Source organism: Ostrea edulis, chromosome 4 (assembly GCF_947568905.1).
Source record: "Ostrea edulis chromosome 4, xbOstEdul1.1, whole genome shotgun sequence".
Classification (NCBI taxonomy): domain Eukaryota; kingdom Metazoa; phylum Mollusca; class Bivalvia; order Ostreida; family Ostreidae; genus Ostrea; species Ostrea edulis.
This window is the reverse complement of record NC_079167.1, coordinates 53,823,467-53,842,688: the sequence shown is the minus strand read 5'-3', so window position 1 is coordinate 53,842,688 and position 19,222 is coordinate 53,823,467. Positions and strand designations below refer to the sequence as shown.

The window sequence follows — 19,222 nt, the reverse complement described above, 5'->3', positions numbered from 1 at the left end:
CTACTTCATGCTTGAAAATAACCCCCGTAATTTCTAGTTCTTGCAAATTTCCAATCTTCGATTCCAGGGGTATAAAAAGTGGGTCAAAGCACCAAGTCACAAAGTAATCACACACACCTTTGTTAGCAGTTCTGTATCTGTATGAAAAGGCAATTTCAACATTTGAAAGCCTTTCGTAATAAGATGTGCGCACTTAAGGTAGCTCATTACACTAAACTTTTATTAAATGGCTCGTTAAAACACCTCTTATGAAGTATGAGTTCACCATCGAAAGAGTGATACAAGCTCTCAATTATTTTATATGAATTTTTTGTGATTTTTCCCGGAATGATAGAAAAGGTGATTTTTTTTGCTAATAAGAGATTCTTGAGTCCAAATTTCGCTGTGATTTGGTGCATGATATGAATATCTTATAAAACATGCCTAAAAGATTCAGATATAAATGTTCTAATTTTTAGAAAAAAAAACATTTATGAAAATTGAAAATGTTATTTGTTATTGTTGCTAATTGTATGCACTGTTTCCTTTATAAAGTTGTTCAGTTGTAAACCATTTTACATCAAGGGAATGTAATTTTCTGATTACAATGTTCTCTATGGCTACTTTTTTATAATTCCGATTGGCCTTGGCTCAAATTCGTAATATTTCTGAATTTTGATCATTTCCTTTCAATTTCTTTTTAAAATATATTTCTCTGATATGTCGCTTTTCTAATTGACATGTTTTTTGAAGATTTTATCGGTAGATCTAAAAAAAAAAAAATAACAGCAAATAAGTTTTTAATTTTCATAAATATTTTTTTATTCAAAAAATTAGAATGTCAATCTGAGTTGTTAAGGCATGTTTTCTTAGATATTCATATTATGCATCAAATCAGTTGCCATTTACTTCCTTACGATATGTCTTGTATCAAAAGTATGCATATCCATATGTAGATACTTTACCCGGTAGTTATTACAAAATCACTTTGCAAGAAAACAGCCTATCATGTGTATCCTATCAGTATGATCGTAAAGATCAAACATCAAGTTTTGCATGTATTGTGAAGATCATGCATCAAGTTTGGCATGTATCATGAACATCGTTGATCAGATTTTGTATTCATAGTGAAGATGTTATATCCTATCATATCATGCAAATATCCTATCATATATTGCCAAGAATAGCACTGCATATATTATATGTAGACAAATGCATACATGTGTTTATATTTTGTATGTGTATCTTGAATGATCACTAATTCAATGCACTTATAACTAAAGTAGCTGTCATTACCACTGCGTTTCCAGTGAGAAGTTCCATCAGCTTTGTAATCCCCTCTTTCACAGCATCAGCATTATACACGGAGCCACGGACAATCACCGTGGAGACATACATACGCGGACGCTGGCGAAAGCTGATGGTAATATTGTACTGTTGCTGTAGTTTCTGAATTTCAGCAGAACCAACATCCGGAAGAGGATGAAGAGTCCCTGTCATTGGCAGCTCAAACATATACACAATGGGAAGAAGTTCCTGTATAAAAAGGGGGAAATATTCTCCGTGGTCCTGATGTTATTATTTATGCTGATGAATTTCACTTGCATACTGTTAGGTATCTAGACCTTGAATAGTCAGTAAGGTTCTTTTCAGAGAAACTGAAAACAATCAGGCCTGTTGGACATTTGAAATTGATTTGCTTTGAGTTCCAGTAAGATACATGTAGTTGATCCTGATGATTGACTAACATATTTGTGCTCCACCGTTAACAGAACAAGAGATCTTAACAGTCACTAGAGTATCAAACCACGTGGAACATAAATTAGAAGTATGGGGTGAAAAAGGTAAACATGTGCATAATTAAAACTCTGAGAACTGTATATCCTAATGTCAAAAAGGATGTTTAATTTTTCTGATTTTGGTCAGAGTATGAGCTGCTAATATTTCTCAGTTACTAAGCTATGGCCCAGACAAATTCTGTTTTAGTTTTCATGATCTCTTTCTAATAAGATTTGATCTTTTTAATACTTAAATTTCGAGTCTTTATGGGAGCCAAAATTACTATTATGGAATATAAAGTCCTTTACCCTGATCTGTGTTCTTGCATACTCTACTCCAACTGGTTCACCAGCTATGGAAACCTACAAAATAAATAGCATGCCATTATTTTACACCTCAACACAAGAACAAGTATCAGTACATAAATCTTATATTTCTTATTAACTCAATTCTACCATTTCATCTGAATTCCCCCCCCCCTCCCCCCAGGATTCTATGGAATTTCCTTCAGCGACATTGACCTTTGATCAACAACCTTGAAAATCAATAAGTTCAACAACTTGTCATAGGAAACAAGCATGCTACAGTTTACTTGCCCACAATGTAACTTGCACACACAAACATAGCAGCATATCAATATTCCTTCTGCAACTCGATATGAGGGGATGAAAAATAATCTGCAAAACTGCAGTCTTTTTTTAGTTCATTGTTACTAAGTCTTTATGCTCTGCAGTCGTCAGCTACTCTATCTCTTCTGCTTTACAAGGTAAGATTTTTTTACCCAAGTCACTTTGCTCATAGACTGATGGGACTTGCAAGTTTGTAGCTCAACAAGAAGCTACAACATGCCATTGGACAACTATATACACTATCTATACTTTATCCAGCTCATGGTGCTAACTATCATTTTCACAAACTGTAATATTTTATTGCTATTGGAAAGATCTCTCTCCCTCTCTCTCTAGGGGCTATTACTATGCACTTAATTTTTAAGAGTGAAGAGTACTTTTTAAAATTCAGCTTATTTACATTTCATAATTTATATACTTACTTAGCCCCATCCTGTGACCTTGACTTTTGACCCAAGGACCAGGAATTTCACTACTTCCATAAAACCCTAGCTGCAGATCTTTAGCTCTCTGGGGAAAACTGGGACTGGTCTGTCACAATATTTTCCCAAAGAGCTACAGATCCGCAGCCAATCAAACCCCAATTAATTATGAATATGGACCTAACTCTGTGTTAAATACTACTAAAAATTAATGTACACAAACTAAAATTCTCGCTCTTCTCCTATATCTCCCCCTACCTGATTGCTTTTTTCTTGAATGCTGTTACCACGATTTGAGTCTGGAAAGTGAATGTGGCATCCAGTCTGTTGCATTACTTTTTTGATATTGTTGCCTCCCTTGCCAATGACATGTGAATGATCCGTGTAAGAAACATCCATCTTCAGGGTCACTCTGTTTATCTGATGTTCATAACATACATTTTAGTTTCACATCAAATGTTTGTATTATACACATTAGGGATTTTATATCTTACATTATCATACCTTTGTATCAAGTATCGCCAAAATTTGTTCCTTTGCTATTTTCACATCTTCTGGCAATCCAGTAATTTTGATATGTGGATCTTTAAAAAAAAAACAAATAAGAAATGTTTGTAAAACATATATGGCCCCTGTGGTGCAAATTTGAAAAAGGGTTATACACATGCATCATTTATTAATAGTTTTGCCAAAACAATTCAAAACTTGTTTAATTCAATACAATTTAAGGGATTGACCCTTGATCTTTTGATCTGAAAATCAATAGGGATCCTCTTCTACTCATAAGACATTATCTTCCTATGTTCAGCCTAGATTGACCCTCAATCTTTGACCATGTGCCCTCAAAATTAATAAGGGTCATCTACTCCTTAGGATGTACCAGTGTACTAAGTTTGGTGTCAATCAAGCAAATGATTCATAAAATATATGAGACATTATATTACTATGTCAAGTTTGACCCTTGACCTTTGACCATGTAAACCCATAATCTATAGGGGTCATCTACTCTTTATCATGTACCAGTATACCAAGTTTGATACCTATCAAGCAAATGATTTCTAAAAATATTGAGTACACAGTATTTTCCTAAAGTCCAGAATGGATTGACCATTGACCATGTGACCTCAAAATCAATAGATTTATCTACTTCTTAAGATGTACCAGTGTACCAAGTTTAATGTCTGTTTAAGAAAGGTATCTCAATATATTGAGTGAACAGTATCTTCCTATGGCTTGAGTGGATTGACCCTTGACCTTTTGACCTGAAAATCAATAGGGATCCTCTTCTAATTATAACCAATCTACATATGAAATATCATTATGACCAAGTGAATGGTTCTCAAGATATTTAGCAAACAACATGTGGTCTACCGACTGACTGACTACAGTCTATTTATGCTTGTATACATGTACTAACCTTTCTTTGACTTGGCTCCAATCTTCAGCTTTGAAGGCCAAGTAATTTGTGTCTTGCTCTCAATCATGACCTATACATAGAGAAAAATGTATGTGAACAGTGAACATTACACTCCAAAGGTGCCTTAATTCATTTTCTATCATTTTGGTGTATCAACAATCCATATGCAGAAAAATTGAAGATAATCAGATCCTGAAAATATTCTAACATTCTGCACAATATTAAAGTTAATCTGAGAAATCAAGTTTCCATATGCATAACTTTACCAAAAGAGTTCATTGGCCTATCAGTTGTAAAAGATTTGCAAAGGGAGACAAATCATAAATCATACTCACTATCTGACAGGGCATTCTATTGTTATGATTAACAAAAAGTTTGCAAATTTTGTGACATTATGACTGATATATAAACATTGACCCAAATATCCTATCAAAAAGTTTATAGTTTTTAGCATATGTATTTAAAATTTCTTTTATTACTGGCAAACAGATTATCAATCACTCCCAATTTCAAAGTCAATAATTAATTCAGGTCATCTGACCTTGAAAGTAAAGGTTAGGTTCATGTAATTATGAATCCACTTTATGTTGAAAGCCCCTATAAATACAATGACAATTTTATTCTCATGTGTCATTAATCTTGATCATAATAATGTCAAACCTGCTGTGGACTTCATAATGAAAAGAAGGCTTTCATAATATGCAATAAAAGAATAGAATACTTCACAGAAAATGATACAGGTGACTCTAGATAACTCAAAGTTCAAGGAACCTTAATAAAACTTCGAGAGATTGAACGTTCGAGAGATCGATAGTAAATTTGCTTTGTTATATAGAGAAAAAAATCGGGACCTGATGATTTCACTTCGAGAGACGGAAGTTCGAGCCATCGAGAATCACCTGTATACCATTTTTTTCTTCTTTTTTTTTTTGATTTTTTTGGGGGGGGGGGGGGGGGTTGGATTTTTTTTTAGCATTTAGAGGTGATTAATTCAAAGCTAAAAATATCAAATACTTCTCCTAAGCAGCTGTGCAATTAGTCTATATAAGATTGATTTGATAATATTTACATTTCCAATGCTCTTGTCTTTCAAACTAATATTTTTACAAATTGTAATGATGTCCATTCCTTCATGAATGCAATGCAGTAGTGAACAATGCACACATGATAAATATATTGATAAATTGATAAATATAGTATGTCTATTCTAATAGCTGTAAATTCTGACAGAAATTAAAGTATAATGTAAATACATTGTACATGTATAAAAAAAGAATTTCATTTTTGAAAATACATGATGGTATGAATTGCAAATGCTTCATGCCAGCATAGTTTTCATAAAGCGTTCAAATATGGCGGCTTGAAGCATGACAAATCATACCCTAATGGATTTTCAAAATGAAACTCATTTCTTAAATAAAACATTATTTATATATATGATATAAATCCTAATCTAAATACCATCTAAACCACCAGTTCAGTAGCATTATTTGAGGAAGGTTGACAAAAGGGAGGAGGTCACTATGGGGGATGAAACCATACAGCACATTTACAAATCGATAAAATTTGTGCTGCAAGTCTCAATTAAATTATTTTTGATTCGATTCCATAACCTACAATATTGATTATGCAAACATTTATCAATAAGTAAATGGCACTGATCTCCGTCTTGCTACAAACGCCTGTGTAACATATCTTGCATATGGCCAGTTTTATCTTTAAACCATACAAGAAATCTATATACTAATTTTGAGTTGGCATTTTTTAACAATATCCCACAATTTGTTCAGCATCCATTTTGTAAACATTGGTTGAACCTGATTTGACCAACTAGAGAGTCCATAGGAAATGTGCATTATATTTTTTGAATAAATTGAATCAAAATTGATCCAGAATGAATTGAACATCAAATCAGGGACCCTGAATCATGATTCAACTGCATCACAATTAATTATTTTCCACCTAGTGACCTTAGAAATATAGTTACTCTGTAATAGTTTATTTTCTTCAATGTTTGAAGCTTAAAAGAATAACTGTCAGGGTTAAAAATTCATTTATTCTGGTTTCACTTTGTTATCAAAATGGTGGAAATGAATTTGACACAAGGGTGAAAATGTTTGAGGTGCATATTTACTGCTTGAGGAATTTCATGCCAGACAGACTGATATTGGACAAATCTTTATCAGAAAAGTTTCACTCAGGTTTTTTTTATAACCCTCCACTGAAGAAGTTTTAATAGATCTAACAGATGGAGAAAAAGACAAACTGATCACAGACAACAGGTTACACGATTTCTGTAAAAGATATATCAATGTGCATTTAGCAGCAGAGATTTTAATCCCCACCCTCAAATTTACCTGGTCGAAACTGAAACAGTCAAGATCAAAATCAATGAGGTAAGTATTGATTAACATAACCACACAAGCACAACTGAGAATGGGTCACCTCAAGGGTTTTGAAGATAATCAACAGTCTTTTTGATACCTGCTGATAATGATCATGTTCAATGTTTTTAACTCTTTCATCAATTTCTAAAAGAAGACTTTCCAATATGTAGGTACTCCTTCACTAATTCATCGATTTTACTGCAATGTCAATTGGCATGTTTAAACTTTATTATTATTCTTCTAAAACACTTAGTCACCAGTTGTAAGGATTTTTAAAATACCATAAATTTTTGACCTAGACCTTTCACCTTTTGATTTCAAAATCAATACACATCTTCCTCATGTTATAGAGATTCATCACCTTGAATGCCATTACACAAGCTTGGAGATAAAGTTTATTATCTGGAAACCATTTAAAGTAATATTATATGAATGTCTAACAATGGTCTCTGACCTCAAAATCAAGAGGGATCTTCTTCAATCCATATGAAATTATTGTATGAAATTTCATTGCAAAAGCTTAAAGGCCAAGGTTTTCCTCAGGTAAGTTAAGTGCTGGGGGGGGGGGGGGGGGGGGGGCAGCGGCGGGGGAGCTAATTTAAGGCAGGTGTAAGGCAGGTGTGAAGCCCCGAACCATGTGGAAACCCTGCTAGCTTGTATATACCGTCCCAAATACACAGGATGTTATCTGTGTTACCTGCATTACCTGTACGTTTTTTGTAAGATTGAAAAATTCATGGTAGTCCTTTTTCTTGTGCAAGTTAATCGAAACGTTGATAATATAAAAGAGAACGTTAGCCATTGAAAAATTAGGCAGAATATTCTTCATTCTAAGTTTTCTTATATCCATTTGACTTCCTCCGTCAGATGCCCAGTATCCGACGATGGACTGCCAAACATACTGTTTTCGATGGGAGTTCCTGCGTACTGCGGCAGATTTTCTGGCTATGTACAGCTGATGTACCGATCATCGTCCCACGCCCCATGATGACTACATGTATATATTCCAAAACTGCTCAGAAAGTTTTATTCAGTTTGAATTAGTTTTTCTGGACGGCACACCAGAATTCTCTGGTTACTGAAGTTGTCTGTGTGACTCATCCATAACGCATGGCCTACAAAAACAGTCAGGACATTCGGATTTTCTGACAGTTCCTTCGATAACTGGTCCAGACGAAGAATTCATTCTTCCTCTGGATCCCAATTCCAACCATTATACGCAAGAAAGAGCCCATATAGTGGCTAACTTCTCTTCCGATAAGTTGACAGTTACATCAATCTAATTAAAATTACATGTTAGATCCGCTTGCGTACTCGCATACATATGTATGCGAATACGCGAGCGGATTTTCTCGGTCTTTAAGGACTTTCAGAGATATAGTCTGGAAACGAAAGTGTGACAGGCAGATGGACAGACAGACCCAAATTAATACTGGTGTGTGACGAGACGAATTGACAGTTCTATAAAGTTATTTCAAAACTTTAAAAATGATCAATAATTAAAGGATGAAATAAATTTCTGAATTCTATTTCATGAATTTTCAAACTCCAAACTGAATCTGCAAAACTGATTCAAATTACAAGTTGGCTTTGTTTTTATTGAGATCACTACTTCCTGTTTATAGTGATTAGATGGCTGCATGGCACCATACCTGTAAAAATAAGCTCCTCCCCTTACCTGATGTTGTCCCAAAGTATAAAAATCCTAGCCTTTAAAAGAGACATTTCAGCGAATTTCAACATAATTTTCTTCAATTTTGTTTTATTGAATTTGTAGAAAGTAAGAACTTTGCAAAAAAATTGCAAATTAAAAATCTAGTCATATCAGTAAGATTAAGAATTAATTGTTAATGCGATTTGTAATATAAATAATTGTTTATGGCCCATAAGAAAAACAAACATAAGTCTGTCTACCTTCATAGATGTAAACGTGGGCATGCCCAAATAAGGTAAATGTTCTCCAACGTAGACCATGCCTTTCAGTTTGAATTGATGAAAGACAACTTCAAGGTAGCACTGGTACTTACAAAATGGTACACCCTTCCAATGTGTGTATTGATATTTACTTCCATTGTCTGTTGTTTATTTCACATAATTTAATGAATTTTCATTCCCTAACATTCTACCAATCAAATGTAAATTCATAACACGAGACACAAATATAAACTTTTCAATAAATTTGAATGAGCATTAAGAAGTATTTGCAAGGAAACTAATGCCAAACAATGTTTCAAAATCGTTTGCCCTTTAAAACCACATTCAAAAGTCTTCCTCACCCTTTGGAAAAACTCCTCTGCATTCTCATCATTTTCCGTCGACCCTGAAAATACAACATACAATCATGGTAAATGAAATATTCATGTCAGAAAAACTATACAATCCTTTGTCAATTTATGATATAAAAGTGTGTAAAAAATATGGATAATATAAAAAGAATGATTTGACATAACCACATGAAAGATGAAGATAACAAACAGTGATCAATTTCATAATTCCTAAAAGCAATACAAAATAGAGAGTTGGGCAAACACAGACCCCTGGATATATAAGAGGTGCGATCAGGTGCTAGGAGTAAGCATCCCCTGTTGTCCGGTCACACCAGCCATGAGCCCTATATCTTGATCAGGTAAACAGAGTTATATGTAGTCAAAATCAGTGTGCTAAGAACAGCCTTGTCAATCGGTTTGAAACAAGCCAGAGAGCATTTGACCCAATGATAGGTTGCACTGGCAAACTAGATTGTTATAACAACCATAGAATTTGTGAAATGCTGACTTTAAATGAGTCGGTTGAAACCCATGCACCATCAACTTGTTTGTCAGTAGCCTGCCTCAATTTAAAAACTGGTCATACGCAGAACAAGCTCTTGCCTATCGAATCAATTGAGAGATATAAACACATATGCAGGTGATAATGCAATAGTGCATACATAGATACATAGTGCTGTTATAAGTCACATACAAAATCTCCAATGGTGCAACTCTTGAGATGACACAAATAAATCTGAGTACAAAAAATGTCAAAAAATGAAAAGGGGAAAAGCTGAATTTTGAAGGACTATATTTTGATTTTTGCAAAATAGACTTCTTTTCAAAATGATGCTGTCTGCAAGCTGTGTTACATGAATGTAAATCACTTGGTGGTATCCAGACAAATCTCTGCTAATTATGCAAGAAAGGCAAGCACTTATGAAACCCTCTAAACTGATCATTTGTGATTTACTTTGTTTTTTTTTTTAAAAATACATTTATCAATTGAAAAAAAGAGAGAGAAATAAATCTTCAGTTATTCTATTCATCAAAATACATGGTCAGAGCCTAATATATTGCATCATTATAATAAAATTCAATAATTCTGAACTTTCTAATTGGCCGAGATTCAACAAACTAGAAAAAAACAGACTGTTATACTCACTTCCCCATGCCTTCGAAGGGAACATAACATTCGATTTTTACAAAATCAGGCCACAAAAATAAAAATAAAATAAAATCCAAAATTGATTATATAATTGGATTGAGGTCACAGGTCACCTATTATCTTTTGGTTATCCAGTGAGAACTTGTGCCTCTAATAAATGTAAACTAGGTCTTGTACTCCAGCTGTAGAGAAAGACGACCAAACTGGAATCATTTCATAAGCTCTAGTAGTCAGTTTTGATGCCTTGAGTTAATTCTATCATATGATAAAAAAATTATTAACATTTTCTTGCTCAACAAGATGCTTTAACTACCCTTGAAGTACAATATTGTACATGTACTTTGAGAGTAGTTAAAGCATATCATATTGACCTAAAAAATGTCAAGAATTGTATGATATCATCACAATGTGCTCAGAGCCTGAATATTGCAACATATCACAATTATTGATATAATTTATCTGGAAATATCCATCTATACCTCTAAACTATAACAAGAAACATATGTCCCCCGCGGAGTAAAATTGAAAAGGGTTATGCACATGCATCATTTAACTGATAGCAGTACCAAAACAACTCAAGATATTGCACGGACAATATCTTCCTTGTCCAGAGTGGATTGATCCTTGACTTTTGACATGCAAGTTCAAAATCAATAGGGGTCATCTACTCCTCACAATATACCAGTGTACCAAGTTTGATGTCTGTCAAGAAAAGGGTTCTAAAGATATTTAACGGACAGTACCTTCCAACGTCCATAGTGGAATGACCCTTGACCTTAAAATCAATAGGTCCTCTTCTACTCATAACTAACCCACATATGAAATATAATTACGATCAAGTGAATGGTTCATAAGATATTGAGCGATTATATCGACCAACATACAGACTGACCGATGCAAAGGAATATGCCCCTTTTCTTTGAATTGAGGGAGAACATAAAAATTCAACTCAATGAAAATAAATGTTCTCAAAAATGGCCAACAAATCTTGATCAAAAGATCTTTGGCTCTGTGAGTTAACATGGACCTAAAAGGTCACCTAAGTATCACAACAAAAGTATCTGTAGAAGTGTTACACTCTGAACTAGAAGGATCACACTGAACTAAAGTGTTACACTCTGAACTAGAAGTGTTACACTCCAATCTAGAAGTGTTACACTCTGAACTAGAAGTGAAACACTCTGAACTAGAAGTGTTACACTCTGAACTAGAAGTGATGCACTCTGAACTAAAAGTGAAACACTCTGAACTAGAAGTGATGCACTCTGAACTAGAAGTGTTACACTCTGAACTAGAAGTGTTGCACTCTGAACTAGAAGTGATGCACTCTGAACTAGAAGTGTTGCACTCTGAACTAGAAGTGATGCACTCTGAACTAGAAGGATCACACTGAACTAGAAGTGTTGCACTCTGAACTAGAAGAGTTGCACTCTGAACTAGAAGTGATGCACTATAAACTAGAAGGATCACACTGAACTAGAAGTGTTACACTCTGAACTAGAAGTGTTGCACTCTGAACTAGAAGTGATGCACTATAAACTAGAAGGATCACACTGAACTAGAAGTGTTACACTCTGAACTAGAAGTGTTACACTCTGAACTAGAAGTGATGCACTATAAACTAGAAGGATCACACTGAACTAGAAGTGTTACACTCTGAACTAGAAGTGTTACACTCTGAACTAGAAGTGATACATTCTGAACTAGATGTGTTACACTCCGATCTAGAAGTGTTACACTCTGAACTAGAAGTGTTGCACTCTGAACTAGAAGTGTTACACTCTGAACTAGAAGTGATGCACTCTGAACTAGAAGTGTTGCACTCTGAACTAGAAGTGATGCACTCTGAACTAGAAGTGTTGCACTCTGAACTAGAAGTGATGCACTCTAAACTAGAACTCTGAAGTGATACACTCTAAACTAGAAATATTAAACTCTGAACTATGTCCTGTAAATCTTTAGTTATCAAAAGCAGTGATAATGAATTCTATCAGGACAAATATTTTCATCTTGGTACACTAACAGTCTCACATTAGCAATACTTCTTCTATCTTATTTTCTACCATTATCTGACAGGGGTGTGCAATTCAAAGAATTAACTACTAACCCAGGGGCTAGTGGCAGTAACAAAGTTACTAGCCCAAGATCACCAGTTACTAGCCCATAAAGTACTTACAAACAGTAATACATGTATAGCAAAACACCTAAAATAGAGTTGATATATATATATGCAAGCTGAAACATAAATATGCAAACAATGGTCAGTTTCATATCTTTTATTATTAAACAATTTGTTTGATAGCTTCTGGCCAAGTGGTGAATGATTCAGTTTAATTACAATTTTAACAGGGCTCGAAATTAACATATGCCCGTCAGTCTGTGACTGGCTAAAGGTATTGCGGACTGACCAACATTTGTTTTAGTCAGTCCGATGGGACTGGTTAATTTTCTAAAGCATCATTTTGGAAAATATACTTGTGAAATATTATACACACATTTGGTATGCTTCGATCTGTAGATATCAGACGAATCTGATTCGTAAATATAAATCCCACATTTAAGTGTTACAATATTGTCTGAGGTATATTGAGTTAAATTTCATTTTAATAACATTAACGAAATATGTTTAATTATTTCTGGAAAGCTGTTGGACTGGTAAAATTGTCTGTGGACTGGTTGAAATTATACCCCATCAGTCCGATTGGACTGGTGACATAAAAAGTTAGCTTCAAGCCCTGATTTTAAGGTATTTCATACTTTCTACAGGGAATGTGAACAATCTTCAAGTTCAGAAAAGTTATAAATTTTGCGATACCTTGATCTATTTTTTACTTCTTTTTTTTTTACAATTTTTATATTTTTAACTTCTTTTTTGCAATGCAAGAGATTTTTCTCATCATCAAAGTACAACAGTCCTGTGGTGTTGTCCACTGTATCTGTCTAGCTAACGTTTTCTCTTCAGAATTGTTAAGTGACAATAAGGTAAAAGATAATGAACTACAAAGATTGCAAAATTGAGGACAGAGCAAACAGCGAAACACGGATCCTGAAAACATCGACCTAATTCTCCATTTTGTCACACCGGTCATGGTAGCTCAGTGGTAGAGCGTTCGCTTCATAACCAGGAGGTCATGAGTTTGAGCCCATGACTGTGTCAAACCTAAGATGTAAACATAAGTAGTGATTGTCCTTCACCAATGCTCAGCATTTAGAAGTGAGAATCATGGGTCTTTAGGATATGACCTTAGAAATGGAGGTCCCATGTCGCGGCAAGCATTGTCATGATAAAGAATCCTCACTGTTACGACAGTAAGCAATAAGCGTGGGTCTAAATTTGTGGTACTTCATATACAACTAGTGATGTCTTAAAATGAATGAAAAATTATCCACAGGATGTAAAACAAACCAATCAAATTAACCATTTTGTCACTAAACTGACAATTACCATCAATGCGCAATGCATTATACATGTACGTTAAACTTGACTTGGCAATAAAGTTAATTTGCACATAAAGTTGGTCAACATAAAATTAACAGTTGTACAACGAATAATGCATTTACTTTCACTTTAGATTTACTAGTCCGTCGGACTAACACAGCAGTGATTTTTGCTCGCCCGGCCTCTAAAACCATAGCCCTGGGCATTGGTAATTGCACATCCCTGAATTTATTAAATTTGATGTCAATGAGTTTAAATGTAATTTCGTTAAAGAAATAAATGCATGTTTTTATGAAACAAAATGTACTTTTTATTACACAAATAATTAAAGTCCTTACAAACCAAAGAGTTGTGCCTTGATGAATCATGGGAATATGAAGTACTCAAAATTACATCTCTGTTAAAACTATGGTGACATTCAACTTTGATCTCTCATACTGCTATAACTACTTTCAATCATCATATATAATAACAATCTCTTTAGATTGTTTCGGTATAATAAAACTGGTTCCGAATAGGTAGGTTGGGAAATGACAAATTTATGGTCCCCATTAACAAAAAAGCGATTTCCATTTGCAGCTTTGTCATCTCAGGAAATAGAGCCTTTGTGACTCTTAGTGGGGATGGACCATAAATTTGCTATTTCCCCAATTTGCATTCTATAACTGTATCCTATGATATTGAGTTTATGACATTTTATATTTCAATCACATGGTCAGTATCCTGCCTATCCTTAAATAGATATCTTTGAAGATTTCTACTAGGGGTTCATAGAATGACCAAAATTACTACTATGTAATTCACTAAAATTATCAAAATGACTTCAATATAAGATGAAAATGTACTAGTAAGAAGATACTGTGGTAATTTCAGCCATTTTACTGATAATTTCAATAATATTTTGGTATTTGCGGTGAATTATAGTAATTTAGGTCATTCTATAGGCTGTTTTGTTATTCTACAATGCAATCTTTTTTTACACTACAGATTTTCTTCTTTAAATCCACTGGTAGATGCTATGTCAGGTGGGGGAGGGGAATTCAGTGTCTAAACCCAGCGACCCTTTAGCGTGGTAGAAAATAAATTTGTCTACTTTTACGCGCTCACAAGTTGACAGTTTTACATACTAAACATAGGTCCTAGTTTCCATTGGACTCCTTAAAAAATGGCATGGGGGTGGAATCCAATTCCCTGGGGAAACATTTTTGGATTCCGTGCCTATACAAATATATATATGTCTATAAGTAGTTGCGCTAGTTCTAACGGTAGCAATGTCTCACTTAGTCACTATAAAATTTAAAATTCTCTAAAAAAAAAAAAAAAAAATTAAAATGTTGAAATTTTCATTTTAAAAATTACCAAGGGATTTCAAAAAATCCATAGAAGCATTACATTATCCATATAAGTTGTGCCAATACTGTCCAGTGCAGTGTCTGCACAGTCCTGATCTATTTTGGACTGAAATACTCTGTACAACAAGAATGTGAGCTTGTCAGCACAAATAGAAACTACCTTGAAGCATCTGCTCCAGTTTTTTGCGGTCGACACGAAATCTTTCTTCAATACAACCAGGGTCCAACTCATCTCTGCCTGCTTTGGGGGCATCATGTTCTTGGGATCCCGACACAATATCTGATTGCACTTGTTGTTTATCCGCCATGTCATTTTTTTCTTTCCTAAATACAGAACGGAAGTGGGTATTTGGGGTATCCCTTTCGTGACGTGCCGAACCCGATCTGTAAACATTGAAGCGGTGGCGGATCAACAAGCTTTCGAGGAGATGGGATACAAAGTTACAGTTTGAAATAGTTGTACAGATGACATTTGGGTGAAGTTTCAAAATAACCATAAGCTACTTGTTTGACCATATCATTTAACCTTTGCTTCCCTTCCAATAAAAACTGATTTCCAATATTTTTAAAACGTTCTTTACAACGTCATATGTATCCCAAACCTAAAGTATTGATTAATTCTTTTATATAGGACAACCAACGAGGAAACGTATCCAACTCATGTACATCCAACCTTTCTTGATATACATTACTTGATACTGGTACACAATTATCACGTTGTTACAATTTCAACAAATATTTCAACAATTTTAACAATTATTTCAACATTTTGCATTTCCCGTCCCAATGTAATATACAATCATCGATACAGTGCTTTTCTTGACACCTACTGCAATGTTTATTATTATTATTATTTTTTAAATACAAAAATCGAAGTGAATTTGCTGGGTGTTATTCCTGAACTTCACATCCGTATTTTGCTTGCAATACTCCCAAAAGTTGTCATAGCCGAGGGGTGGTGATGGGGATAAGCTCCCATTGTCTATAAAATGCTCCTCATGGCGTGCGCCTCTAATAGCCTCTGACAACCAAGTCCAGCTCCTAGCCTGCTCGTGTGGTTTGCATCAAGCCCGGCAGAACTGCTACAATACTGATAGGAGAAGGGATGAAGGCGGTTTACCTGGCGCCTGAAAACCAGTGCTTTGGGTAGATGGGGCTCATCAGTCTGGGAGGACAGCTCATCTAAGAGAAGGAAAACTCTGATTCCAAACCTTTGCTGCCTTGCGGCCATACCCACTTATGGGAAAGGCTAGGTGAAGGAAATCACTGATATAAAAACCAATGGGCGGACTGTGCTCAATATCCAGGGATGGAAAGCAGTCTAGGAAGGAAATTCCAAAATTAAACCACCTTTCCTCGAGGTTATTAGAGGTTTGCGCAGGGCCAACAACCCTACCTATAAAAAAGTCAAGTTACAGAAGCATCAACGACAAACCAAAATCAACATAACCTGGGCCAGATTGGGCCTACTTCAAGAGGAACTATGATGCTGTGCAATGAAAGCCGAAAGGAAGCTGCAGGGCTGACTCCCTTTCTGACACCCAGGAAAACCATCAGACTCGCTACTTGGAACATCAGAACAATGTATGAAGCAGGAAGAACAGCACACGTTGCAAAGGAGATGAAGCACTACAGCATTTGTCTCCTAGGACTGAGTGAGACGAGGTGGCTACAGACAGGACAGTTGAGGCTGACCACCGGAGAAACATTGTTGTATTCAGGACACACCACGGAGAGAGCCCCCCACACCGAAGGTGTAGGCCTGATGCTATCCCCGGAGGCACAACGCGCTCTTATCGGATGGGAACCTGTCAACTCACGGATAATAAAAGCTAAGTTCAGCACCAAGAAAAGCAAGATCAAATTGAACATCATCCAGTGTTATGCCCCCACCAACGACACTGATGACGAAAAGAAAGACGCCTTTTACCAGCAACTACAGGCAGTCTTGGATAAAGCAGGGAAGAAAGATATGACAATACTTATGGGCGACTTCAATGCAAAGATCGGAGCTGATAACACTGGCTACAATGAAGTCATGGGCACACATGGACTTGGCTACATGAACGAGAATGGCGAGAGATTTGCAGACCTATGCTCCCTTAACCAGCTTGTAATAGGAGGAAGCATTTTCCCTCATAAACGGATTCACAAGGCCACATGGAGATCCCCTGATCATTTTACAGAAAATCAGATCGACCATATTTGCATCAGCAAGAAATTTCGAAGAGCATGGAAAGATGTCAGGGTGATGAGAGGAGCAGACGTTTCATCAGACCACCATCTGCTGATGACGGCAGTAAGACTACGCCTCAAAAAGTTTAACAACATGACAAACATGAGGACAAAGTACAACGTGAGTGTCCTCAAAACAAAGGAAGTGAGGACAGCATTCCACCTCAGCCTGTCCAACAGATTCCAGCCGCTACAAGACCAGCTAGAAAACAATGATACCAACATCGAGACCCAGTGGCAGCACATCAAGAAAGTGTGGTGAGACACATGTGAAGAAGTTCTCGGCAGAAGAAAGGCACAACACAAAGAGTGGATATCTGTTGATACCAAGAGAAAACTGGAGGCGAGGAAGGAAAAGAAAGCGGCACTGAACACAAGCCGGACAAGAGCAGCAAAGGCAAAAGCTCAAGAGGACTACACAGCCACAGATAAAGAAGTCAAGAAAAGCATCAGGAAAGATAAACGGGATCATATAGACAATCTGGCCAAACAAGCTGAAGAAGCAGCGGGACAGGGAAACTTGAGAGAACTGTATATGGTCACAAAGAAGCTCTCCAACAAGTTCCAGCAGACAGACAAGTCAGTGAAGGACAAGAACGGGAACCCTCTCACAACAACAGAAGAACAATTGAAGAGATGGGTAGAACACTTTGGAGAGCTATTAAATAGACCAACACCAGATATGCCTCCAGACATACAACCAGCCAATGCAGACCTCCCTATCGACTGCGACAAGCCAACAAAGACAGAGATCAGGAGAGCAATTACCACACTTAAGAATGGAAAAGCAGCAGGGCCTGACGAGATACCAGCGGAAGCCATCAAAGCTGATACAGAGACAGCTGTTAACATCTTGCACAACCTCTTCAAGAAGATCTGGGAGGAAGAGAACGTCCCAGAGGAATGGAAAGAAGGCATCCTCATTAAGCTACCAAAGAAGGGTGATTTGAGGGACTGCAGTAACTACCGGGGAATTATGCTCCTGTCAGTGCCTGGCAAGGTCCTCAACAGGATCCTTCTCGAGAGGATGAAAGAGGCAGTGGACCCAAAGCTCCGTGACCAGCAGGCTGGTTTTAGACGCAACAGATCATGTGCTGACCAGATAGCCAGTCTGCGCATCATCATCGAACAATCACTGGAGTGGAAGTCACCCCTCTATATCAACTTCATCGACTACGAGAAAGCGTTCGACAGCGTGGACCGTGAGACACTGTGGAAGATACTGAGACACTATGGAGTACCCGAGAAGCTCGTCTCCCTGATCCGTAACACCTACCAAGGCATGACATGCAGGGTTACCCATGCTGGCCAGATGTCAGAGAGTTTTGAGGTCAAGACAGGAGTTCGACAAGGATGTTTGCTGTCACCATTCCTCTTCCTCTTGGTTATTGACTGGATCATGAGGACTACCACATCAGGCAGGAATAATGGTATACAGTGGACACTCCTGACGCAACTCGACGATCTCGACTTTGCCGATGACCTGGCTCTCCTTTCACACAAACACAGTCAGATGCAGGACAAAACAACTCACCTTGTAACAACATCAGCAGGAACGGGACTCAAGATCAATTTGAAGAAAACAGAATTGATGAAGATCAACACCACTGTCCAATTACCAGTCACAGTTGGTGGTGAGCCCATCAAAGAAGTTGAGTCTTTCATCTACCTGGGGAGTGTGATGGACAGACAGGGTGGCACAGACCGCGACATCAAGTCAAGAATCGGCAAGGCACGAGCAGCGTTTACCATGCTAAAGAACATATGGGCCTCAAAGAACATACGCATTACTACCAAACTGCGGATCCTCAACTCCAATGTTAAGTCCGTCTTGCTGTATGGAGCAGAGACATGGAGAATGACCAAAACAACCCTGCAGAAGATCCAGACATTTTACAACACCTGTCTCAGGCGCATCTTCAACATCCGATGGCCTGAAAAGATCACAAATGAAGAACTATGGAAGAGGGCAGAGCAGTAACCCATAGATATACAAATCAGACGTAGGAAGTGGGGCTGGATTGGACACACCCTAAGGAAGCCACCTTCCAGCACCACACGCCAGGCCCTGACCTGGAACCCACAGGGTAAGAGAAAGAGGGGACGTCCAAGAAACACCTGGAGGCGTGACTCAGAAGTAGAACTAAAAGTGCAGGACATGACCTG

The 19,222-nt window shown here is 36.7% G+C and overlaps 1 protein-coding gene across 1 annotated transcript in view; it reads right to left on the bottom strand.

Annotated features, from left to right (window-relative positions):
* Positions 1-15,342, bottom strand: part of LOC125669605 (protein bicaudal C homolog 1-B-like) — a 45,553-nt gene extending 30,211 nt beyond the window's left edge. Inside the window, exons 1-7 of the mRNA XM_048904240.2 lie at positions 14,982-15,342; positions 8,890-8,933; positions 4,227-4,296; positions 3,314-3,393; positions 3,068-3,229; positions 2,067-2,120; positions 1,276-1,515 (exon numbers count right to left, since the gene is read on the bottom strand). Of these exons, the coding sequence (XP_048760197.2) occupies positions 1,276-1,515; positions 2,067-2,120; positions 3,068-3,229; positions 3,314-3,393; positions 4,227-4,296; positions 8,890-8,933; positions 14,982-15,318 (987 nt within the window). The 5' untranslated portion in view covers positions 15,319-15,342. The remainder of the gene's footprint in view (positions 1-1,275; positions 1,516-2,066; positions 2,121-3,067; positions 3,230-3,313; positions 3,394-4,226; positions 4,297-8,889; positions 8,934-14,981) is intronic.
* Positions 15,343-19,222: the final 3,880 nt, after the last annotated feature.